Here is a 25,290-nt window from a genome sequence, read left to right as displayed (position 1 = left end):
AAATCATCCCAGCCAGGGCTTTGTCAAGCCTGACCTTAAAAACCTCTAAGGAAGGAGATTCTACCACCTCCCTAGGTAACGCATTCCAGTGTTTCACCACCCTCTTAGTGAAAAAGTTTTTCCTAATATCCAATCTAAACCTCCCCCATTGCAACTTGAGACCATTACTCCTCGTTCTGTCATCTGCTACCATTGAGAACAGTCTAGAGCCATCCTCTTTGGAACCCCCTTTCAGGTAGTTGAAAGCAGCTATCAAATCCCCCCTCATTCTTCTCTTCTGCAGACTAAACAATCCCAGCTCCCTCAGCCTCTCTTCATAAGTCATGTGCTCTAGACCCCTAATCATTTTTGTTGCCCTTCGCTGGACTCTCTCCAATTTATCCACATCCTTCTTGTAGTGTGGGGCCCAAAACTGGACACAGTACTCCAGATGAGGCCTCACCAGTGTCGAATAGAGGGGAACGATCACGTCCCTCGATCTGCTCGCTATGCCCCTACTTATACATCCCAAAATGCCATTGGCCTTCTTGGCAACAAGGGCACACTGTTGACTCATATCCAGCTTCTCGTCCACTGTCACCCCTAGGTCCTTTTCCGCAGAACTGCTGCCTAGCCATTCGGTCCCTAGTCTGTAGCGGTGCATTGGATTCTTCCATCCTAAGTGCAGGACCCTGCACTTATCCTTATTGAACCTCATCAGATTTCTTTTGGCCCAATCCTCCAATTTGTCTAGGTCCTTCTGTATCCTATCCCTCCCCTCCAGCGTATCTACCACTCCTCCCAGTTTAGTATCATCTGCAAATTTGCTGAGAGTGCAATCCACACCATCCTCCAGATCATTTATGAAGATATTGAACAAAACCGGCCCCAGGACCGACCCCTGGGGCACTCCACTTGACACCGGCTGCCAACTAGACATGGAGCCATTGATCACTACCCGTTGAGCCCGACAATCTAGCCAGCTTTCTACCCACCTTATAGTGCATTCATCCAGCCCATACTTCCTTAACTTGCTGACAAGAATACTGTGGGAGACCGTGTCAAAAGCTTTGCTAAAGTCAAGAAACAATACATCCACTGCTTTCCCTTCATCCACAGAACCAGTAATCTCATCATAAAAGGCGATTAGATTAGTCAGGCATGACCTTCCCTTGGTGAATCCATGCTGACTGTTCCTGATCACTTGCAACAGGACATTTTCTGCCCCTCCTGACTCCTGTGGAAGCTCTAGGCTGGAAACCCCCTCTTGCGGCATTCGCTCCGCCTTGTCTGAGGAGACTGCAGCGGCTCGCCTCAGGTCACACACCCCGATTTGGGCATGCTGGCAAAGCGAGCCAGGCGGCACATCCTACCAGGATTGGGCTTGGGGTTGGACACACCGGCCACAGGGACATGGCTCCCCGCAGGGCTGTCCCCACACTGGGCTCTCTGCTCCCGCAGGCCCTGGCTGGTGACAGGGCAGCAAGGCGGGTGCAGAGGAGGGTGGAGGAGGCGGAGCACAAATGGCCATGGTTGTTTCTGGAGGGCGCCTGCAGCTGTCTGCCCCTTCTCTGCCTGCGTGGCCCCTTGGCCAGGCCCTTGGCTCACGCATCCGTGGTTCCCTTGCAGTCCTGCGCGATGACTTCCGACAGGCCCCCAGCGACGTGGTGGTGGCGGCCGGCGAGCCGGCTGTGATGGAGTGCATCCCGCCCCGTGGGCACCCTGAGCCCACCATCTCCTGGAAGAAGAACAGCATCCGCATCAGCGATAAAGATGAGCGCATCACGGTGAGGCCTTGCCCATCCCACAGGGCTGGAGGGAGTGGGGTGGGGGGAGCAGCGGGGTCGGGGGTATGGTGGGCATCTGTCCCGAGGTGCAGAGGGTGTAGGGCATGGTGGGGGAATATGTCCTGCAGGGTGCTGGGGTAGCGTGCAGTGAGAGGGCTATGGGACCATCTGTCCTGCGGGGTGGGGGAACTAATGGAAGTGTCTGTCCCACGGGGGCGGGGCTGGCATGCAGGTGTCACGGAGTCCCCGGGCGATGCTCTGGAACTGCTCCCCATGAAGCCAGGCAGGACTCTGGGGAAGTCTCCTCTCTGTGAGCAGACTGTCTTCAGGACACACAGCTCACACAACTTCCATCTTCCTGGGTCTGACCTCGGAGCATTCAGCATCTTCTGCCCCTCCGTGCGCTTCCCCCAGCGAGTCCGCCCAGGCGGGGTCTTGGGGAAGCCAGAGGGTCCTGCACCCCAACTTTGCAGTCAGACGTGACTCTCAGCCAGCCAGTAAAACAGAGGTTTATTAGACGACAGGAACATGGTCTAAAACAGAGCTTGCAGGTGCAGAGAACAGGACCCCTCAGCTGGGTCCATTTTGCGGGGCAGTGAGCCAGACAGCCATGTCTGCACTTCACTCCATGTCCCAGCCAGCCCCAAACTGAAACTCTCTCCAGCCCCTCCTCCTCTGGGCTTTCCCTTTTCCCGGGCCAGGAGGTCACCGGATTCCTTTGTTCTCCAACCCTTTAGCTCTCACCTTGCAGGGAGGAAGGGCCCAGGCCATCAGTTGCCAGGAAACAGGGTGTCAGCCGTTCTCTGTGTCCAGACCCCTGCACACACCTGCCCTCTAGGGCTCTGCAATGATCATACACCCTTACCCCACCACCTAGATACTTAAGAACTGCATAGGGGAAACTGAGGCACCCCCACACTATTCAGAGGAAACATTAAGAACAGTCCCACTTCGTCACAGCAGGTAGGGGGGCATCTGCGGAGAGGGGAAACTGGGTAATGAGGGTATCTGTCCCATGGGGGCAGGGTGGAAAGCAGGGAGAGGGCCGTGGGAGCATCTGTCCTGCAGGGTGGCATGGGGAGTCACTCTCGCTTGTCTTTGCAGTGCAGGTCCAATTCAAAGAGCTGGGATCCTTCATGCCACACCCCCGATGGCAGAGTTTCTCTTCTGTAATGGATAAAATCTTGTGACTTTTCCTCTTCTCCAATACAGTTATTGTAATACTCCTGGGGGAATTCTGCACATGCGCAGAATTTATGTCCCCTCCAGATTTCTTTGCTTCCCCACAGAAAAACGACTTTCTGATGGGGAAGCAAAGGGAAGCCACAAGAGCAGTCTTGTGACCCTCCCCAGCAGTATGTTTCAGGTGCCCAAGCGTGTGACTCCCCGTACCGCGGCAGGGCCCTCTATTCTGAGCTCTTCCCCTTTGGTGCAGATCCGTGGGGGGAAGCTGATGATGTCCAACACCAGGAAGAGTGACGCTGGCATGTACGTCTGTGTGGCTACCAACATGGTGGGGGAGCGGGACAGCGAGCCGGCTGAGCTGGTGGTGTTTGGTACGTAGTACCTGGGGCTGGTGTGGGGCAGGGCACACAGGGTGGCTGGCTACGTGTCACGGAGCTCGGCTCTATGGCTGCTCCCCCGCACAGCACCCAGCCTGGCTGATGAGCTAGGCGCTTCGAGAAGTGCCCCATAGCCAAAGCACCAGAGCTGAGTGGCCAGGCATCAGGCTGGGAATACCCAGACTACATCTCAGCAGCCTTTCCCCCTAGGTGCAAGCCGGTCTGGCTGGGTCTGGCCCAGTGTGTGTCCCTGAATGGCTGCTTCCCTGCCACTGCGCTGCGAGCTGGGACTGAGAGCTGCGCTCCGCCCCAGAAGTGGCTGCATGGCAGCAGCGCTGTCTGGATGTGGTTAGGGCCACCCGGGGTGCCAGACATTATTAATCAAAGAGCCTAAACTCACAAACAGGATCCATATGGGAACATTTGCAAGCTGCCCCCAGGAATCTCCAACCCAGAGCAGTACCACTGGGTCACTACCTTCTCCATCATCAGTCACGCCAAGGAGCCTTCTGTGATTCCACTGCTGGAGGGGACTGAATGGCCATTAACGACCATCCCCTTCTCCAGGCACTGACTGCCTCCTGCAGATCCCAGCCAGAACCCACCAGCCCGTTCTCGCCAGGGCCTCTTGCCCTCTGCAAATAGCAGCCCTGGCCCGAGCAGCCTGGTGCAGCTCAGAGCTCTGGACTATTCGAGATCCCATCCCTGCCTGGCCCTTCCCTGGCCCTCTAGCTCAGCCCTGCCATTCTCTGCTGCTTGCCTAGTCCCAGACAGGCTCCTGGTCCCAGATCCTCAAAGGTACTTAGGTGCCTAACTCCCATTGATTTCAGGGGAGCCCAGGAGAGCAGCCCTGCCTGGGAACCCTGTGCCTCGGGAGGCAGAGATGCCGTACTGGGAGCTGGGAAATGGTTTATTGCTCTGGCCGAAGGGGTCATAAACAAGGCAGGTGTTTTTCTGAGCAGCCCTGGCCGGAGCCCGAGGGGGAAACCAGTTCCTGCCTACATTATTGCCAGTCTTGGGTGCTGAGATGTTTTTCCCTCTGCCTTCCATTGCTCCATCCCATCCGCTGGCTGGGAGGTGGTGAGACCTCTCTGAGCCAGGCTGGCCCGGGCCCAGGACTGCTCCCTCAGTCAGTGCACAGCCCTGCACGTTGGGCCGTGGTGAACTGGACAGGCAGCTGCATAAATAACCCTGCGGCCCGGCCAGTTCCCACAGGGCAAGTGTGCTGCCCTTACAAGTCACCAAGGACAGGCGGGGCTACCGAGGCCAAACTCCGTGGGCAGGGCTGGGCCACGCTGGCTGGGTAGGTACTGGGAGGCAGAGCCTGTTGGAGGAGGCGCTTGTCCTCTCACTGCTAGACCCATTGTTTCAGAGCAGCAGCCATGTTAGTCTGTATCCGCAAAAAGAACAGGAGGGCTTGTGGCACCTTAGAGACTAACACATTTATTTGAGCATAAGCTTTCGTGAGCTACAGCTCACTTCATCGGACGCACCAAGAAAAGCTCACGAAAGCTTGTGCTCAAATAAATTGGTTAGTCTCTAAGGTGCCACAAGTCCTCCTTTTCTTTAGACCCATTGTGTGGCTAGAGCCCTCTGAGCTCCAGGCCCATCAGCCTTCCAGCAGCCACCGGGGAGCCAGAGCCCCTAAGGAGCAGGGGGTGAGGCTGCGTGTGCCCGTCTGACTAGGGCAAGGAGGCTCCGATCCCATGGGGCCGGCTTCTCCGACATTTTCCACGTGCATCCTCTGAGTCTGGCATGGCTGCATGTGCAGGGGTCAGAGGCTGCGGGGCTGCAGCTCTGTGGGGTCTCTGTGCTTGGTGTGGGCTGTATGGCTCCTGTGCTCAGTCCTGACACTGCCTTTCTGGCCTGTCTTGGCAGAGCGCCCCACGTTCATCCGCAGGCCCATCAACCAGGTGGTGCTCGCTGAGGACAGCGTGGATTTCCACTGTGAGGTGCAGGGGGACCCAGTGCCGACGTCCCGCTGGCGCAAGGAGGAAGGGGAGCTGCCGCGGGGCAGGTAAGAGATGAGAGGCCAGGCCCTTTCCTGGGATGGGGTGCAACAGGAATACTGGTTCCAGGCCGGGCTGGGCTGCCTGTGTACTCCCGGCCCGCTCCACGCTCACAGCGGACAGGAGAGCTAGAGGTGAGATACTAAAATGATGTCGCTAAACCAGTTCTGCTCTGTGTGTGGACACCCCAAGGTTGCTCTGCATGAGACATGCACCAGCTGAACCCAAGGGTGACTTTAACCCGGGTGGACACGTGGGTTCCGGTCTAAGCAGCTTATTCTAGTTTAATGAACTCTGTTCCTACCCAGAATCAGAGCGTCCGCACAGGGTCTGGCAGCTTTCTCAGCAGACAAGCCCGGACTGCCTGGCTCACGAGGGGTTCTCTTGCCCCGTTAGATCCATTCAGTCTGACTCCTGGAGTGAATGTGGTCCCAGGACAGGACTCATTGTAGAAATCCCCACCTACCCAGAGAGGATTGCCAGCCCCTAACACCCTCCCGCTTACCTAGATGGGTCTGGAAGACAACGAGGGTGGGTGCGCGCACTAACCAGGCCCGAGGCTGGGCCCTGACCCAGGAAATGCCAGGCATCATTTCTCCCCCAGTGGGGAGCAGGATGGGCTGGATGGGAGTGGTCTCCGGGTGCAACACTGGCACCAATGTGGCACTGGCATCCTGGGCACCGGGGCTGGTGCCAGGCTGGGCTCTCACAGCATTTGTTTCGGTCAATCCCAGGGCAGACATCCAGAGTGACAGCACCTTGCGGATCAGCCGGGTCAGCGCTGAGGACGAGGGCACCTACACTTGTGTGGCAGAGAACAGCGTGGGCAAGTCGGAAGCCTCTGGCTCGCTCAGCGTCCACGGTAAGGGGTCGCTCAGGGGGCCAGGCAGCGATGGGGGCTGCTGCTGGTGTTGGAACACATGGAGTCGAGGAGGAGATGAGCAGCCCTGTTCTCTCAGCGCCTAGTGATGGGGAGATCCCAGCCCAGGGCCTGAGTGCTCCTCAGAGGCGGCTGACACTAGTCGGGCACTGACTGCTGCCGGGGTGTTAGATGTGAATCTTTTCCAGTGCTCGGGGCTGGCGGGATGGAGGGAGATGGGCCAGGCTCCCTCGCTGAGCCAGGCCAGTCTCTGTCGATCTCCTCTGGTTACAATTCAGCACCAGCGACTGGGCCCAGCTAGCCACAGCCTCGGTACCGACTGGCTGGGCCGAGGTTAGTGTGCGGAAGTCCCTGGGAAGGCGAATCAGCCTGGCCACGATAGGCAGACACTGCCATGACCCCCTCCTTGCATGATCCGTCTGTTCCATGCTGCTGGCACGCAGCAGGCTCCATCGCTGAGAGGCCGAGTGGGCCCGGCACTCAGCAGCGCCGATTCACTCTGCTTCTCGGCCCCTCATGCATACTGTCACTGTCACGCCCCCCCGGCTTCGCTGGGTCCTGCTCATCTCACGCCTGTTTCTCTGTGTTCTCTGTTCCAGTGAGCCCATTCCGTGAGTATCCATTTCATCTCATAACACTGGGGCATGCGGGGATGGCCGCGGGGCCAGCGTGGCGGGCAGGGAGGGGCTGTGCATGCGACATTCCTGTGGGCTCATGAGGCCATAGTGGGAGACGATCTAGGCAAGAGGCTCTTTGCCCGCTCCCCACACCCTGTGGTGCTCCGGCCATCTGCTGGCTGGCTCTGCCTGCGTCAGACCATTGGAGAGCACTCTAAAACCTGCCGGCGGGGGCTCTCAGCAACGGGCCTGGCTGGCCTACAAGGGCTTTTCCAACTCTCCTTTCTGGGAGAAGAAGGAATTCAGAGCAGCCTGCAGTTGTGAATCCAACTGGCCTTCAGCTGGCTGCAGAGCATTTGGCTAGTGAATCCTATCAGGTCTCTCCCACCATGGGCACCTCCCTCTCTCCCTCCCTCTCTCTCTCTCTCTCTCAGCTGAAAAGCCACTGGGTTCCAGCATGGAGCTTGGGAGTTAATTAACACTAGCCCACTCTGTGGCCCTGTGATTGCCCTCTAGCCACAGAACTGCTGTGCAGTGTGTGAACCCACAGTGTCCTTCTCCCGTCTCCAGCGTGTGGACCAGCCACTTGGCAGCCCCGTGGAATAGCCAATATCTGCAGTGCATTAAGTCAGAGACACAGACCCCCCCAGGCTCCCATGACAGCAGTAACTAGGCCTGGCCCTGCGGCTGATGCAGCCAGAGGGCGCTGGGAGCCGCAGGCTCTGGGCAGGGTGTGGTTGGCTTTAGCCCATCAGGTGTGTATTGTGTCAGCAGTAAAATGCCCTTGACAAACCCCGTGGCTTTCCTTGTAGAGGTAAAAATGAGGGCACGAAGGAGAGCAAGTGATGGGGCCAATGCAGAACCCGGCTCCCTTTGCTCTGCCTGCTGGGCAGCCCCCAGTCCAGTCAGTTTCCTGCCTCTGATCTGCCCCCTCCAATCCGCCCCCGCCCCTTAGCAGCAGCGCTCGTTCAGCACTAAGTGATGCTTCCTGGGGCGCCCATGTCACTGGCCCTCGTTTCCTCCTGGCCTTTGAAGTGGGGCAGGAGCAGAACGTGGGGGTGGATTTCATGAGTCAGCCTCCATCATCCCTGCTCCATGTGGGTGCCTGGCCCCTTTGAAGCCCGGGGCGGGGAGGGGTGCTTTGTGAAGAGGCTTCTGCACTGCCGCTGCCCCCTCCCTTCCAGCCACAGCCATTGAGATGTGATTGTGGAGCAGGTGGTTGCACAGACACACAGGCTGTTGCTGGGAGAGGTCACAGGTCGCTGGATTTGAATCCAAGCACTGAGCAGAGCCAGCTGAGCTCCCTTTACAATGAGCCTCCCACAAGAGCGTGCAAGGTGCATCCCACCTCCAGCCACTGCTCTGGTGGGTGGGGGGCGGGGCAGCCTGCCCTCCAGGCAAAGGGGAGGGGGCAGCATCGGCTTCCTCAGGGCGTGGTTAAATCTCCAGCTGCAGATCTGCTTCCCAAGCCAGGCCTGCGGGTTCCTGGCACGGGCCAGCTCCCTGCACTGTGTGCGGATGGCTCTGGGGACTCAGCTCTGGGGACTTACTGCCCTAAACAGACTTTGTGATGGGGGCCAGATCCTCAGCTGGTGCAAGTGAGCAGAACCATTGGTGCAGAGCACTGGCCCCTGCTCTCGGCCGCACACCCTTTCTCTGTGCAGCGTCCGTCCCACATGCAGATCAATAACAATTAAGCAGCTGCAGGTTTTTCTTTTCCTGCCATGGAAATTCAGCCGGGGAGAGCTAGCAGCTTTGGGGAGGGGGGGCCATTAGCATGGGGGCACCTAGCAATCCATAACTTCATTAAAGTGGTGCCTGCAGGGATCAGCCTGACAATGGCACACCTGAAGCTCTATGTGATAGTGCCCCGTGCCCCATAAATACTTTACAGCTCTGCTTTGTCTCCCTGCTCCTGGAGGGAGCAGGGAAGGGGTGGGCAGAGGAGAGATAAGGCGGGCAATTAGCATTTGTAAAACCTGATGTCATTTGTCTTCCATTGAGAGGAAAGAAAAGGCTTTGAACAGCCAGAGGTGGATGGGGGAGGGTTAGTTATTTATGGGAAGGTGGCTGATTTAGGAGACTTGCTCCTTTTCTTCTCTGTCCCTCCTCCCCCTTCCTCCTTCCATCTCCAGATCCTGCTCTGAGTGCCCAGAGGTTATCGGGAGGCACATCAATGCACCTTCCCCTGAGTGTTATGGCTTTATTCAGGAGAGCCGCACTGCCACATCCTGGGGCCTTGCCTGGCTCCCTCTTATCTGTCCCCTTGTAAATACCTGGCTGGGGGTGTCTGGTTTAGAATTGTCCCCCTGCAATCCCTCTAGGAAGCAGGTGTGCCAGCCAGAGAAGAGTATCAGTCCCGTGTGCTACTGCAGGCCACATGCACCACACTGAGTCAAACCCCTTCCCCTGGCCTACTTCACGGGATGTAGGTGGGCATCCAGGGCTCCAAGCTAGTCTGGTCAGGGAGATCCCCTCGGGGTTGCACACAGGCCAGCTCCTGTGTCCCAAACCAGGAAGGTTGCTGCAGAGACCACTGCAAGCCAGGAAAAACCCAAGCGCTGCCACTCGCGGCTGTGATTTCACTTCCACCGCCCACCGGTCTCTTCCCCGCCCACACAGCGCACTCCACTCGGCTGCTGAGGCGCTGGATCCTGGCTGCCGGGAAGGCCAAGCCGGTGCTGCACAGCACGCCGTTGGGGTGGACAGTTGTGTTAAGGGGGCTGTGGTGGATGGTTGCTAGGAAAGGGAATGGCTCGGTATCCCACTGGAGCTAGCTAGTGACTATCTATTGCTTCTCCCGGGTGCCAGCAGCTGGGCAATATTTTATTCGGGGAGCGGGCTCGGCTGTAGAGTAGCTACTTTCTCAAACAGATCCTTTGGGGCTGGTAGTTTCCATGCTCTGTCTCAGCCAACGTTCCCTCTCATTTCTCCCATCCATGTGCAGAATGAATTTTGTTATGTGCACCAATATGGAGGTGACGTGTGGTGGGGTTCGGAGCGTGGGAGGAGGCTCAGGGCTGGGGCAGAGGGTTGGTGGACAGGGCGGGGTGAGGGCTCTGGCTGGGAGTGCGGGCTCTGGGGATGGGCTGGGGATGAGGGGGTAGGGGTAGGAGGGGGCTCAGGGCTGGGGCAGAGGGTTGGTGGGCAGGGCGGGGTGAGGGCTCTGGCTGGGAGTGCAGGCTCTGGGGGTGGGCTGGCGATGAGGGGGTTGGGGTGGGAGGGGGCTCAGGGCTGGAGCAGAGGGTTGGTGGGCAGGGCGGGGTGAGGGCTCTGGCTGGGAGTGAGGGCTCTGGGGATGGACTGGGGATGAGGGAGTTGGGGTGTGGGAGGGGGGCTGGGGCAGAGGGGTGGGCTCTGGGGTGGGGCCGGGGATGAGGGGTTTGGGGTGCAGGCTGCCCCAGGGCTGACTCCTCCCAGCCCTCTCTCGCCGCAGCAGCCCGGGGCCGGGGGAGAGGCGCCTCTCCCTGCCGGCGCGGCCCTTGGTAGCCTGCTGCGTTGCCACACGGCTTAGAGGGAACTTATGCCTCAGCCCAAGTGGGGAGAGGGGTGTCTCTGTCTGTCTGTGTGTGCACTAGAAATGTCAGAGGGCCAAATTCTGACCCTCTACTCATCAGTAGAGGTTCTATGGTGATGAGGCTGCTGTGAAAACCTCCATTGAGTAGCACCTTACCCCATGACGGGCCCTGCTGATCCCATGTCCGGGAGGTCGCTTTGGGGCAAGGTGCCACTCAGCTGAGTGAGAGTGTCAGAATCTGGCTGATTTTAGAGTCCAAATACTGGGCTGATCTTGGCCAAGGCTCTGGCAGTTCAAATGGGGCAGCTTTGCCCGTGGGATGGGGTATTCTCTCCCACCCCACCCACCCCCCAGTAGTTTTAACCTCGAGCTAGTCAGATTATTGACCAGGATGCTCAGCGAGGTGTTCAAGAATTTAAATCCAGAATGTCCCACTAGCCGGGCTGGGGGCTTCCAGCACAGACGTAAGTTTTAACGGATCTTTTAAACAAGGTGTTTTAATTCTCCTCTGGGCATCCTGCTTTGGAGAAGACACCGCACGCCAAGCCCTGGTCTACACTGTGCCGCAGCACACACAACTGGAGTGTGAATTGCAGAGCTAACTTCCCTGTGTGCATATGGACACTGCTGGTGTGAATGAAAAGGTACCTAGTTCATATGAACATAGCCCTCTTTGAAGAGGACTGTGTTAACACAAACCAGATACCTTTTTCCTGTCATGCCAGCAGTGTCTACAAGAGGCAGTTAGTTCAGTGCGCTCTGCAATTTGCATGCCCGTAGTCCACACTGTGGCGCCGTGTAGATGTAGCCAAGACATTGCAGACACCAGATGGCTCGTGGCATAGGATTCAGGGGGTGCTTTCTTGCACACACTTATTTGGGGAGCCCCTGCACAGTGCAGCCGCTTTGGATCACATTCAAGCTATGGAAGAGTTGGGTACGTCTGACCGTGGACGGTCACCGCTGCTAATCAAGGAGTGTTTGCAACAACGATACTCCTTCGAGTTCCCTGTAAGTGACCCCCACAAAATCAAACAGGAGGAAATTGTGGCCTTTTTTGCCTCTTGTGACTCCCAGCTCAAGCCCCCCTTATCTAGGCTGATGATTTCCCGGAGCGCTGCCATCTGGGAGCTTTCACGGACCTGGGAAGTACCAGGAGGATTTCACAACAGGAAAGAAGAATTGTTTCCACTGTTAGTGACGTTCTTTCTATGCTGAACGTGGCTCGCAGCCTGGAGAGCGGGCTCACAGAGCCAAAGCTGGGATTAGTGCAGGGTGCCCTGGGCTGGGCTGTTCCCCTTTAGGGGACTGGTCTAGTCTCAGGCCTGTTCTTGCTGCTTCCTGATGGAGGATGTGGGGTTCTGGGTTTTAAGGATTATTCTCCTCGTTTTTTCCCCTACAAATATGAGGAAAGTCAAGTCTGCCCTGGCTGGAGAGGTCTGGCTGGAGAATATTTACCGGGAGCTCATGCATCTGAATGGAAGGGGAGAGGATGTGGTACCATTAGCAAAGGCTTCCTTTATCCAGACTATTAATTAGACATTGGAGTTAAATGTGTTACCGTAAAACCCCTAAATCCAAAGGGTTTTACAGTCTGGCTAGGAAACCAGCCGCTCTGTTCCACTTCCACTCGCTTGATTAACGTGCTGCTGCCTTTCATAGCATCCACCTTTTGTGCAGCTCTGCCTTTGAGGTTTCTTATGGATGAAAGCAGGGCTGCAGGGAGGTGTGGCAGGGCTGCCCATGCACAAGGGCCAAGCAAGGTGCCACACTTGGCAACGCTGCCCATTCAGCCTGTTCTCCAGGCCCAGCCAGGCAGTGCTAGTGTCAGAAAAAAGCAGGAAGAAAATGCGGCCCCCTCCGGCCTTCGCCGTGGGTGACAGAGAAGCTCCCGGTCCCACTGGGCAGCCTCTGCCAATGCACCCTGCAGCTCTGGGCCTCTCTCCAGGGACCCGGCAGCACTCCTGCTCTGTCAGAAAAACAGAAGGCAGGTGCTGCGATATCTTTGTGGCTGTTCACCTCTGTAAACAGCCCATCGGACACCCTGGCACCTGGGGAGAAGGCCCAGGGCTCAGGCTGCCATGTTACCACAGAGCCATAGAAATGTCAGGCTGGACGGACCCTCAAGAGGTCATCAAGTCCAACCCCCTGTGCGAGGCAGGACCAAGTAACCTGAGAGCATCCCTGATGGGAGTTTGCCAACCTGGTCCAGTGATGGGGATTCCACAGCCTCCCTTGGAAGCCTCTTCCAGAGCTTAGCTACCCTGAGAGTTAGTTCGAAAGTTTTTCCTAATATCTAACCTAAATCTGCCTTGCTGCAGACTAAGCCCATTGCTCCTTGTCCTGCCTTCAGTGGACATGAAGAACAATTGATCCCCATCCTCTTTATAACAGCCTTAACCGATCTGAAGACTGTTGTCCGTCTTCTTTTCTCAAGACTAAACACACCCAGTTTTTTTAACCTTTCCTCCTTGGTCAGGTTTTTTAAACCTTTGATCATTTTTGTTGCTCTCCTCCGGACTCTCTCCAGTTTGTCCACATCGTTCCAAAGTGTGGCACCCAGAACTGGACACAGTGCTCCAGCTGAGGCCTCTCCAATGTCAAGTAGAACAGGACAATTACCTCTTGTGTCTTACATGCAACGCTTCCGCTAATACACCCCAGAATATTGCCTTTTTCGCAACTGCAACTCGTCTCACATTCAGTTTGTGATCCACTATAACCCCCAGATCCTCTCCAGCAGCACTACACCTAGCCAGTTATTCCCCATTCTGTAGCTGTGCCTTTGATTTTTCCTTCCTAGGTGACGTACTTTGCTCTGTTCTTTATTGAATTTATTCTTGTTGAAATGAGACCAATTCTCCAATTTGGGCAGGTCGTTCTGAATCCTGTCCCTCCAAGTGCTGGCATCCCCACCCAGTGTAGTGTTATCTGCGGATCTTACAAGCACGTTCTCCTCTCCGTTAGCCAAGTCATGAGTGAGAACATTGACTAATACCGGCCCCAGGACTGACCCCTGTGGGACCCCATTAGATACCCTCCCAGTCTGGCAGCGGACCATGGATAACTACTCTTTGAGGGCGGTTTCTCAATCTGGTGTGCCTCTACCTTACAGTAAATTCATCTAGAGCACTGCCCTAGTTTGCTGATGAGCATGTCATGCGGGACTGTGTCAAAAGCTTTACTAAAATCACGCTCTGTCCCATCTCTGGCTCCCCCGCAACCCCTAGGCCAGTGACCCTGCCACAGAAGGGAATGAGGTTGGTTTGGCATGGTTTGCTGTGCCTCCCTAGTGCTTGCTGCCCCAGTGTTAGCTTAGGCCGTAAAACAGGCCAGATATGCAGCGTGGCGGAGCCCCAGTCTCCAGGAAGGGCACTGGCTCTGGTGTCGCTATCCCTGCGTAGATGCTGTGTCCTGGTGTGGTACCAAATTAGGCTGCGCCCTGCAAGCCCAGCTTTGCCCCAGTGCAGCATGTCAGCATTAGGGGTTTTCTCTGGGGTCCCTGTAGCTGCCGACAGGGCCAGCGCTCCAGTTCCTGGTCAGCTGCCTGGAGGCTCAGAGAAACACACGGACCTCTGGGCTGTGGAAATACGTTCTGCTAGCCAACACAGCATCCCCTCCCCACCTCCTGGGGGAGCATTTCTGCAAGAAAGCCCCAGGCGCCCTGAGCCCCAGTGCCTGGAGACCCCATGCTGTTGGACAAAACCCCTTCTAAAGTTTTGCAACCCGTGTCTATTTGTTTCTCCCTCTTTTCACCCGCTCTCAGTTCCACCCCAGTTAGTGACGCGCCCTCGGGACCAGATTGTAGCTCAGGGCCGCACCGTGACCTTTCACTGTGAGACCAAAGGAAACCCGCCACCGGCTGTGTTCTGGCAGAAGGAGGGCAGCCAGGTAGGTTCTGCATGGCCCCCTCCCCTGAGTGTGTACCAAGGCCTACCCATGCCCCTGTCCCACGCCCCTGCCTTGCAAAGCCAGATTGCGAAGCTCTGGCTGCCTTGCCCAGGACTCCGAGCCCATCTGGAGGTTGTGACTTGCCCTCCAGCCTCAGAGGGTGTATTCACATCTGGGGTCCCTGGCCCATGTGATCACAGTCCCCAGCAATGCTCCCAGGGCACAAACCTGGTCCCACCCCACCCGGACCCTGGAGGGACCCAGTCCCTGGGGACAAACAAAGCAGCGTTGTGTTCGCAGTGTGAGACAGCGTCTAGGGCGGCCTCTCGGGACGAGCAACTGCCTGACTCTGCTCTTGTGAGCTGGGAGGCCAGGGCCTGTGTGGGGACGTCTTGGCTGCAGCGGGGAGGCGTGAGCCCCAGGGAGGGCAGACTCATGTTAGCTCAGCGCCAGCTAGCGTGCTAAGAATAGCCAGCCCGATGCCTCTCCTGAGCCGCTGCGGTTACAGCAACATCCACGCTGCTGGAGCTGAGCGAGTGTGAGCGCGTCTGCCCAGGCTGGGAATCCCACCGCCCTTGGCGAGTGAGCGTCGGCGTGGCAGGGAGCAGGGGACCCTGCGCTGTGACGGGGTCAGCAGGGAGCCGGGGAAGGAACATTCTCCACTGGGCACTTCAAGTGCGAGGCCTGGCTGAGTCATCCAGGCAGTGACTCCCCTCCCTTACCTCCCCCGAGGCTGCTCTCTGCCTGCCAGCCTGCTGCCTGTCCCCTGTGGGCTGCCCTGGGATCCAGCCCTTGGGCTGTGTCAAGCCCAGTTCATTCTGGCTTCGATTTGGGGAGATCTCCCAGGCACGGTCCTGCTGCCCAGTTCCAACCAGCTCATCCTCGCAGCTGAGACGCCTCCATGCCCAGCCCCGCTCCTAGGCCCTGGGGACGAGAGGTCCTGGCTTTGGGTGGCTCCCATGGGGCCATGCTGGGGCCCACTTGGTCCATCCCTGGGGCTTTGCTCAGCTGTTTAAGTGGCCCTGGCAATGGGGTTCGCCCCGCAGCGAATCATCCCCAGCTGCCCTGGTGCCCGGAGCCGTGCCAGGGCTATTCTGGGGGTGGTCGAGGCTCCTGCAGGCGGGTGAGGCACTGGCGAGACCCTAGTGCAGGAGTCAAGAGGCCAACAGTATTGCCCCGAGAGGGTGAGGCATGAGGAAGGCAGCCCCTGGGGTGGCGGGGGGGAGGCAGCATTGTGCCTATGGAGGGGTGATCGGTGGGGAGGGGAGGTTAGTGAGTGCAGGGGGGCAGGGTACAGCAGGGCCAAGGGGGCCCAGCTCAACAGTGCGTCTAGCTCTCCTCTTCTGCCAGATGCTGCCACCTCGTGCCATGGGCCCCTGGCCTCGCCCTGGGGGCCAGGTGCTTTCTGCTGCCCCCTCAGACTGCCGTGTCTTCCCCTGAGGCAGGTCTTCTCCACCCGACTGAGCTTCCCCACACCCACCCAGGCTCCCAGGCCCCAGCTCGACTCTACTGACCCCCCACACCCACCCCGGGCTCTCAGGCCCCAGTTTGGCTCCCAGGGCCCAGCTTGACTTGTCCCCTACCCCAGCTCACAGGTGCTAGCTGACCCTTACCTGGCTCCGTTCCCCAGACCCTGGCTCAGTTCAACACTGCTCCCCACCGCTCCCCACTCGCTGCCTGGGCCCTGGCTCAGGTCAGCCCCCTGGGTTCCCCTCCTGAGGCTCCCCCAGCTAAAGTGCTCAGATCAGCCCTGGCACTTGCTGCTCTGCAGTGCACATTTCTACAGTGACTCTGCTCTGCTGCCCTGCTGGAGCCCCACACCCTTGCCCATGAACGCAAAGCTCCCCCCTTGCCCACTGGCCGTACAGAGCCGAGGGAACCGTACCGCATGGGCGAGAGCGCTCTCAGCTGGAGCGCTCCGGGAAGGGGTCAGTGTGCAGGGACCCAGGAACCTGAAAGCAGAGCCAGTCAGCACTGAACCCCGTTGGGAACAACCATAGGGATGAACCGGGCCCCGGAGGACAGGGCAGGAATATTGGAGCCCAGGCTGGAGTGGCAAAAGGATCGGACCTCTGGGACTGAAACAGGGCAATGCTGTGCCCCTGGGGTCCTGCATCAGCTCCTGGCCAGTGGAGCAGGACGACTCCGTTCTGCTCGGCAGGGCCTTGCCGGGGTCTGCAAGCAGATTCCAGTGTGTGCCTGGCTTCCCTCTGTCAGAACCACCGGGTGAGCTGCGGGCATGCCTGCCATGTGCTGTCTGCCCAGCCTGGCACCCACGGGCCTGCATGATACCACCGGCTGCACAGCTCAGAAGGGCAAGGCAGTGTGTTTGCTTTGCAGTGCCTAGCGCACCAGCTGCCAGATCTCCAAGGAGCCGCGCCTGCCTGGCAGCTGCTCTTTCCATCCCATCCCTTCTGTTTTGTTCAGTCGTCTGTTGTCCCTTTCCTTTGGCTCCTCCGGCATGCTTGCAGCAGAGGCCCAGAACTGCCCCAGGGCCTGGTGTGGCCAGGAGGGCAGTGCTGTGATGTAGCCTCTCTCTGCCCACATGCGTGGCAGGAGGAGAGGAGGTGTGAGACCAGGATTGTGGCACACCAGGGCCTGCTGCTGTACACAGCTCCCTCCTCACCCAGTAACAGAAACCCCGAGGGAGGGCGGGGGCCAGTCATCCCCACCCTCCAGCAGCCATTTTCCGTGGGGAATGCTTCCCTTCTTAAGGGGAAGGCACCACAAACGCAAGCCCCAGGTGCTTTCCAGACGGAGTGGGCCCGGCTGCGCACTCCGAGGGCTGGCGGGAGGGGCCCGGCCACGCGCTCTGAGGGCTGGCTGGAGAGGCCTGGCCCCGCGCGCTCCGAGGGCTGGCGGGAGAGGCCTGGCCCCGCGCGCTCCGAGGGCTGGCGGGAGGGGCCCGGCCCCGCGCGCTCTGAGGGCTGGTGGGAGGGGCCCGGCCACGCGCTCTGAGGGCTGGCGGGAGGCGCCCGGCCCCGCGCGCTCCGAGGGCTGGCGGGAGAGGCCCGGCCCCGCGCGCTCCGAGGGCTGGCGGGAGGGGCCCGGCCCCGCGCGCTCCGAGGGCTGGCGGGAGGGGCCCGGCCCCGCGCGCTCCGAGGGCTGGCGGGAGAGGCCCGGCCCCGCGCGCGCCGAGGGCTGGCGGGAGAGGCCCGGCCCCGCGCGCGCCGAGGGCTGGCGGGAGGGGCCCGGCCCCGCGCGCTCCGAGGGCTGGCGGGAGGGGCCCGGCCCCGCGCGCTCCGAGGGCTGGCGGGAGGGGCCCGGCCCCACGCGCTCCGAGGGCTGGCGGGAGAGGCCTGGCCCCGCGCGCTCCGAGGGCTGGCGGGAGGGGCCTGGCCCCGCGCGCTCCGAGGGCTGGCGGGAGGGGCCCGGCCGCGCGCTCTGAGGGCTGGCGGGAGGGGCCTGGCCCCGCGTGCTCCGAGGGCTGGCGGGAGGGGCCTGGCCCCGCGCGCTCCGAGGGCTGGCGGGAGGGGCCCGGCCCCGCGCGCTCCGAGGGCTGGCGGGAGGGGCCCGGCCCCACGCGCTCCGAGGGCTGGCGGGAGAGGCCTGGCCCCGCGCGCTCCGAGGGCTGGCGGGAGGGGCCTGGCCCCGCGCGCTCCGAGGGCTGGCGGGAGGGGCCCGGCCGCGCGCTCTGAGGGCTGGCGGGAGGGGCCCGGCCCCGCGCGCTCCGAGGGCTGGCGGGAGGGGCCCGGCCGTGCGCTCCGAGGGCTGGCGGGAGGGGCCTGGCCCCGCGTGCTCCGAGGGCTGGCGGGAGGGGCCCGGCCGTGCGCTCCGAGGGCTGGCGGGAGGGGCCTGGCCCCGCGCGCTGCGAGGGCTGGCGGGAGAGGCCTGGCCCCGCGCGCTGCGAGGGCTGGCGGGAGGGGCCTGGCCCCGCGCGCTCCGAGGGCTGGCTGTGGCTTTGTAGGACTGTTATTCATGTTCAGTGAGATTGAAGTTGAATCTGGGAGCCTGAAACTCCCCTGAAAAGCTCCCATAGCCCAGGCTGGCCCCTTGCAGCCCTGCCCTGGCCCGCGCCGCAGGGCCTGGAACTGTGCCGGGTCCTCTGTATCTCTGGGCACTGGTGCAGGGAGCTCTGCCTGATGTCATGAACAGCCCCTCCGCCCACCCTGCATAGTGTCAGGGGAGAGCTGGGCCCAGTGTTGTTTCCTGAATTCGCCTGGCCCTGGGCGAGGCACTACGAAAATCAGCCCAGCCTCTCCTTGCAGAGGCCCTGTACTCCCCATGCCTCCAGGCCGCCCTCGGCTCTCACTAGGTGGAGAGTCAGGGGCTCTCCCCTTGTGTCTGCCCTGCAGATCCTGCTGTTTCCCAGCCAGCCCCCTCAGCCTATGGGCCGCTTCTCCGTGTCCCCAAGTGGCGAGATGACCATCACGGAGGTGCAGACAGCAGATTCGGGGTACTACATGTGCCAGGCCATCAGCGTGGCGGGGAGCATCCTGGCCAAAGCCCTGCTGGAGGTGGAGGATGGTGAGTACTTGTAAACATAAAGGCTCCAGTAAGGCCCTTCATGGTCAGGGAGAGCCCTTGGTGTGGTCCCCAGGCCAAGCACTGTGGAGTGGGGCCTGGGGCACAACCCCCTATAACGTCCAGGCCCTGCAGCAGGCTCACTGCCCTATAGGAGCTTGGAGTCATGTGGTCGGCGTATTGCAGAGCCGAGGGGCTCTGGGCCCCAGAGCTCAGGGTGGAGGCGGCTCTAGGGGAGAAGTGGGGGAGCGTGACATCCCCCTCCATGAGTGGTGGAGCGTTTGCTGAGTTCCCAAGGTGCTGGTGAGGGAACGGCAGAGCACAGGGGTGAGCCTGGCCAGGAGGCTCTGCCAGGGGGCTCCAGTGGACTTCGTTCACTCAGGCTGGCAGCTGGTTTGGTCCAGTAGTGCTCCCCCTGAGTCTGGGCAAGGTGCCATTCGACCCCTGCCCCTCTGTCCGGGCGGCAGGTTCTGGACAGTTGGAGCCAAATCCCCTCCGCCTCACTGAGCTGGGGGCAGGGGACAGCCTGCATGCTGAACCCCTTGTAGCGTGGCCCCTTACCTGCAGCACGCTCCTGTCACGGCCCCTTGCTCAGGGTCGCAGGGGTGTGTTTCCGCAGCTGGTTAGTTTAGCCTGCAGACTGCATTTTCAGGGGGTCAGGGTTTTAAGGTGTTTCCTACCTGGGAGGAGAGCTCTAAACCTCCCAGCTGCCCAGATACGCACAGGGACTGTGCCAGCAGGGCCCTGGGGCATGAGCCACAGACACCCAGAACAGCGGAGTACCTGGGATCCTAACTAGCTACGGCCCGTTGGGACAGCAGCCAGCCTGGTGCCCAGTGCAGGGAATAAGCAAGGGGCAGCGAAGGAGTAGGTCGGGGGAGGAAGAGTCCGGTGCAGGGCACAGGAAGAAGGCAGGGGAAGATCTGTGGGGGCAATGTGGGGAGGGGTCAGAGAGGAGCATGGAAGAAGTGGCCTGCTGCTGGATTTCCTGTGGGGTGGCTGCAGCTCTTTCCGCCTGAGACGAACAAGGCTGCCCGGCTCCCGGCAGGGCCCAGATCCCACCGCACCCCCAACAGAAGAATGCTTCCATCGTTCGGGGAGGTGGCATTCCTACACCAACGGAAAAACCCCTTCCATGGGCACGGGCTGCGTCTGTACGACGGGGTTCTGCCAGCAGAGCTCCGGCACCCCAGCCACAGTGGTATGGTGCCCATCCCGTAGCCCTACCCTTGGAGAGGGAGCCATTCGCTCCTGCAGCTGCTGGGTCGGCGGTTCAGGCTCCCCGTTTGCAGTGGTTACCCCTCACTCAGCCCATCTCCATTGGGAACACGGCTGTCAGCTCACAAAGGCCTGGTGGGGCCCTGACACCAGGCCCCAGCTGGGTGTGCAGCAAGGTGTGGCTGCTCTGCCCCGGTTGCAGTGGGGTTCGGTCGGGCGCAGACCAGCATGTGCTGAGCTAGGGACTGGCACAGCCCTGCACAGGCCCCCCAGCTGGTTCCCTTGTGGAACTGCAAAGAGCCCGGGAATGTCTGAGCAGCGGGGACAGGAGCGGAGCAGCTGCCCCTGCCTGGGGAGCTGCAGCCCGGGTCTTTGCCTGTGGAATTTGTTCCTGTGAAGTTTTCTGGCATTTTCTCTGAACTCTCCTGCTGTGAATTTCATTTGTCTGAGTTCCCTTGGCGTTAGCCAGGACTCGGGAGGTGTTACAGGAACCACGGCTTCGAGCAAGTCCTGAGCAGAGAGGCTCTCCTTTTATTGCAAATAAAATCCTTGCCTCTCTTGAAGGGGTTTCTTGTTAAAAACCCAGCTGAAGAGGCAGGCTTCCTGCCCCCCTGTGTGGAGCCTGTCTCCCCCAGCCCACCTGCCGCTGCCCCCTCCCGCAGGCATCCTGCGTTTTGTCCAAACAAACTAGTGTCACTTTGAAGCCCCATTGGCGGAGCCTGGCTTGGACGTGCCGACAGAGAGCTGTGCTCTCCAAAGGCCGTGCTGACAGCACAGCACGCCAAGGTGCGAGCGGCGCTGCGCTCAGTGCCGGCTGCCTCAGGGCTTCGCCTCACCATGTGCACAAGGTATTGCTCAGTATGGATCTGAAAACTCATCTTTTGCAGGAGATGGCGGAACGATGGGGCGGGGGGGTGCAGTTATACCAGCACAATTGTGCTTGCCACCAGCGTTGCTTCTGCTGGTTCTCGACCCAACATGTGCTGAAAGCTTATGCTCTAATAAATGGGTTAGTCTCTAAGGTGCCACAAGTCCTCCTGTTCTTTTTGCGGATACAGACTAACACGGCTGCTACTCTGAAACCTGGTACAGCCGTGTCCGCTTAAGGAGGGCTTTGTCGATTTAACGCAACTGAGGTGGTTAAACCTATTCCCAGCAAAGCCCGGAGAGAGACAGACAGCCCAGCACCATTTCCTGACCCCAGCTCCGCACTGTGGCAGCATGGGCCCAGTGTGTGCAGAGACCTTGCACTAGCCCACAGCCGTGCCTCAACCCTGAGCTGGAGTGGCCGTCTGTAGATACGAGGGGACAGCTCGCCCCCATGGCACATTATGCCTCTGGCCTCTTCTGGGGCTGCCAGTGTGGGAACCAGCTTCTCCCCTTTGTGCTTCCCACCAGACTCCTTGCACGCAGGCCAGTGAGCGCCCAGCAGATGGTACCTACTAGAGGGAAAGCCTTTGTATTCCCTTATTTCTCCCCTGAGCTGGGCAGCACGGGCGCTCACTCCTTGGTGATTTCGGTTTTCTGGTAACACCTGATCCATCAGCCCAGCTGACAAGGGCGAGGTGATTAATGGCAACTGTTGAACAAAGAGAGTTGTAACCCAGAATCCTAATTCCGCAGCGCAGATGGCTTCCCGCAGCGAGAGGGTGGCTAGCCAGCACAGCACTCCGCAACGGCAGATGAGCCGTCCCTGGCCTTTAGGTGACGCCTCATGTGTCTGTATCTTGTGGAGCGCCTGTTCCGGCCAGGGGCGTGTTAACAAGAGGGCAAGTGAGTCACAATCCGGAACCGGGAGCCAGGCCTCTGCCAGATGAGAGCACAAGGCCGGGGCAGGAGGCAGCTGTGGCCTGTAGCATCCTGCTCATTGCGCCCACGTCACCGGCGATGCTGTCAGGCACTTTGTCTGCTGCCCGGGAGGCCAGGGAAACGCCGCCCCCCTTGCTGAGTGTGGTGCCTGCCTGCTGCCAGCTGATTTCGGTCTGAGCCAGCTCCTTTACCTTGGCTGGGGTTTGTTCTCCCTCTCCCATGCACTTTCTTTGCTGATTGTTACTGGCAAATTCAACTGTGTGTGAAGTCTCCGGGGCTCTTTGTCCAGCCACTGCTTCCCAATCAATGGAGAGTAATTAGGGTCATAAATAATGGGCGGATCCTGCCGTCTCCTGGGCTGCTGAGCTGAACGGAGACTGCTGCCCAAGGTGGAAGCTTGTCTCTACTTGGTTGGGGTAGTTCGGGTGGGGGTGGGTCATCGTTAATGCTGTGGAGGGTGCCCCGTATGGGCGTCACCATGGTGACACTCGCAGCAGAGTGAGGGGAGAGTTGGCCTGACTGTACTCTGCACCCACCCAGCCCACTTCAAGGTCAGCCGCTGAGTAACCCCAGGGGGAATCATAGGACAGGTTGCAGTTCGTCTCTGACAGCATCTGGTCCTCCCTGCCCACCTTGCCCTGTTCTCACAGTGACCCCTGGGGCGACTGCGGCCCCACGTGGGCTTCCCATTGCCCCGAGGGACCTACCTCACTCACGCCCTCGCCGCCTCACTCTTCCATGTTTGCAGCGTGTGCTCCGATAGCTGTGATCCGTGCGGAGAGAGGGGCAGGGACACAGCTGGCAGGGTGGCATGAGTGTCACAGCACCATGAGTTCTTGGAACAATAATAGAGGGGAAAGGTGGCTCAGGGGCTAGCCTGGGCCTTGCGAGAGCTGGGGCCAGTTCCCTGCCCTGCCACTGATTTCCTGCGTTACCTTGGGCAAGTGCCTTAGTCTCTCTGTGTCAATGGCCCCCTGTAAAATGGTGGGATAGCGCTTCCCTGCCTCCCAGGGTGCAGTGAGCTTACCAACTGTGGGTGCCCAGGTACAGCAGTGAGAACGAGGGGCGCAGCGTTCTGTGGGCTGCGGCACAAAGCACGACATTGGGAAGGTCACGACATACGCAGCATGCCTGACACTGACCCACAAAGGAAAGGACGTGGGGAGCTGAGCCCCTCTCAGTGCATCCCCTCTCCCCCGTACACTGCAACCCACAACCTTGGCTCTGCCCTGAAGGGGTGGTACCTGCCAAATACTGCACTGCCTCATCCCCTCGGACAGACAAGCCCAGCCCCCTTCCCTGCACTGCCCCTCCCTGCTCTATCCAGGGTGGAGGCTGGGTGTGTTTGGAGCCACCCCCGAACCTGTGCGAGATCCCTCTAGGCTCACAATCCTACCTTATCTGCACAAACAGGAGCCTCCCCTCCCCATCTGCTGGACTGGGGAATACCATGCTACCCTGCCCCTCCCCTATTAAACCCAGCGTCCCCAAGCTGGTCTTTTGCTCCCCTCCCATTCTCCCCCGGGCTTCCCTTGCCCTTCCTTTCCTCTCAGTCTCCCTCTGCTTCTCGTACTCACCTGCCCCCTTTGCCTCCCTTTGAATGCCCCCCCTCCATACCTCTAACATCCCTCTCTGGTCCCCCCTTTCCCCCAGTGCCACAGTCACTTGGATTCCCTTCCCCTCCCAGTACGCCCCTTGGCCTGTTCCCAGCATCAGGGCTGCCATCAGCACTCAGGGCAGCTTGGCTTTACTTCATTAGTAACAATGGGAGGCAGTGGCCATTTTTGCTAGGGGCAGCCTAAACAGCGTCCTGCCCATGCTGTAAGGAATGTGTGACATTGCCCCGGGTACAATCTGGACAGATGGACAGCTGTCTCCCCTGAAATCTCCAACCTGGGGTGCCTTTAATACTGCTTTGCTGTAAGAGCTACCACTCCTGGCCTGCTCACACACAGCCTCTATCAAGTAAATCACTCCCAGCTGAATTGTCTGAGCGTTACAGCTAATCACTCATGAATTACATTACAGGGCGACCCCAGCAAAGTCCCACTCCCAGACTTGCCCCTTGAAATGTGTGTCTTGTACTGCCCAGCTCTTTCCATCTGTGCAGTACAAGCTCATAGAAAGCCTGCCATTTCATTAATAGAAAAGGATATGCACAAGCCCTGTTACTCAGCTGGAGGGTCCCAAACACTGTAATCCAAGCACACACTGGTTGAGATAAAATAATAAAACAAGTTTATTAACTGCAGGAAGATTTTAAGTGATTACAAGTAATGAGGCATAAAAGTCAGAGTTGGTTACAAAAAAACCCAAACGCAAACTAATACCTAATTTAGCAAGCTAAATGAATTCAAAGCAAAGGCTTTTCTCACCACCTGCTCTTTGCAGTCTTTACTGGCTGAAAGCCTCCAGGCCAGGACCCCTCCCCAGTTCAGTGTTTCTTCAGGCGTTGATACTGCCATGAGCAGAAAGGAATGGAGGAGAAAGGTAATTTGTGTAGAGTCTCCTCTCTTCTTATACCTTTCTCTCCTCTTTGAGGATTATCTCCAGTGGGGGTATAGGCAACAGCTAGTCTGTCACACGGGAACCCCCAACTCAAAATGTAAATGTCTCGTTCACACCCTTCTTCTTGCCAAAGAATGGCCATTTACCCAGGTGATAGTTCACTTGATTTTGTTGGCACCTGGCTGAGGGGTGGACTAATCTTTTGTCTCTGGGGAACTGGTCTGAGGCTGTTTTTCTAAACTTGGAACATGTCTCATCAATGTCATACAGTAGAATTTTATAACTTTATATACAGTGTTGCCACATATATTTTACCTAGACAGTAATGCTCAGCAGATTATGAGTTTCCAAATGATACCTCACAAGGCAGACTTTGTACAAAATGTATCATAGTTTTGTAAAAAAGTGAGCATAGGAGTACAGGCTGTCACAAAATGACCCATTGTAATTGAGGGCAGCCTGTGGCCCTGATCCCACTGAGAACAGTGGGTGATGGCTGTCGTTCTGTAAGAGGGCCATTCCTTGTGAGTGTCTGTCAGGGAGCTGATTCTCCAGCCCTGGCTGTAGGAGCACAGCATAAAAACCTACACAGGAGAGAAGAGAACAAATGTTATGAAGCATTATAGTAAACAGTGGCCCTTAGTCCTACATGACTCTTTTCTAACACTGTCCCTTGCCCTAGTACCTGTCCTTCCTCTTCCGTGTGGACTGCCAAGTTGGTCGCTGATGATAATGTACCAGCTTCTTAAAGGAACAGTGATGCCTTAGAGGGCAGACAGAGCACAGAGGGGGAAGCAGCTGTGTTCCATCACTGGCTCTTTTGTCCTATTCTGGGATATGATTTTCTGGTGCATGTCTGTGCAGATGATGCGAAATGAGCTGGCGTCTCTGCCAGCAGAGGCCCTGGCACTCACCATCATGGCCCAGAACACTGATTTATGCCCCAAAACCACGTTTCCCAAATTAGGATTAACACCCCCAAAGCCCCCAGAGTTTAGAAAGTGGCCCCATGTGGCTGGCCACCATTTTAGCTGAGCTGTTTGCCGATG

General features: G+C 58.9%; 1 protein-coding gene across 2 annotated transcripts in view; it reads left to right on the top strand.

Moving 5' to 3' along the window:
• The window catches only part of ROBO3 (roundabout guidance receptor 3), a 237,877-nt gene that overhangs the window by 184,623 nt on the left and 27,964 nt on the right, over nt 1-25,290 (top strand). For both annotated transcript variants that reach the window (XM_074936629.1, XM_074936630.1), the window contains exons 3-8: nt 1,609-1,766; nt 3,202-3,322; nt 5,207-5,345; nt 6,072-6,199; nt 14,118-14,242; nt 18,538-18,709. In XM_074936629.1, coding sequence (XP_074792730.1) covers nt 1,609-1,766; nt 3,202-3,322; nt 5,207-5,345; nt 6,072-6,199; nt 14,118-14,242; nt 18,538-18,709 — 843 coding nt within the window. The remainder of the gene's footprint in view (nt 1-1,608; nt 1,767-3,201; nt 3,323-5,206; nt 5,346-6,071; nt 6,200-14,117; nt 14,243-18,537; nt 18,710-25,290) is intronic.

The sequence above is a fragment of the Natator depressus genome, chromosome 22 (assembly GCF_965152275.1).
Source record: "Natator depressus isolate rNatDep1 chromosome 22, rNatDep2.hap1, whole genome shotgun sequence".
Classification (NCBI taxonomy): Eukaryota; Metazoa; Chordata; order Testudines; family Cheloniidae; genus Natator; species Natator depressus.
The sequence above is the reverse complement of the archived record's forward strand: the minus strand, read 5'-3'. Positions and strand labels throughout refer to the sequence as shown.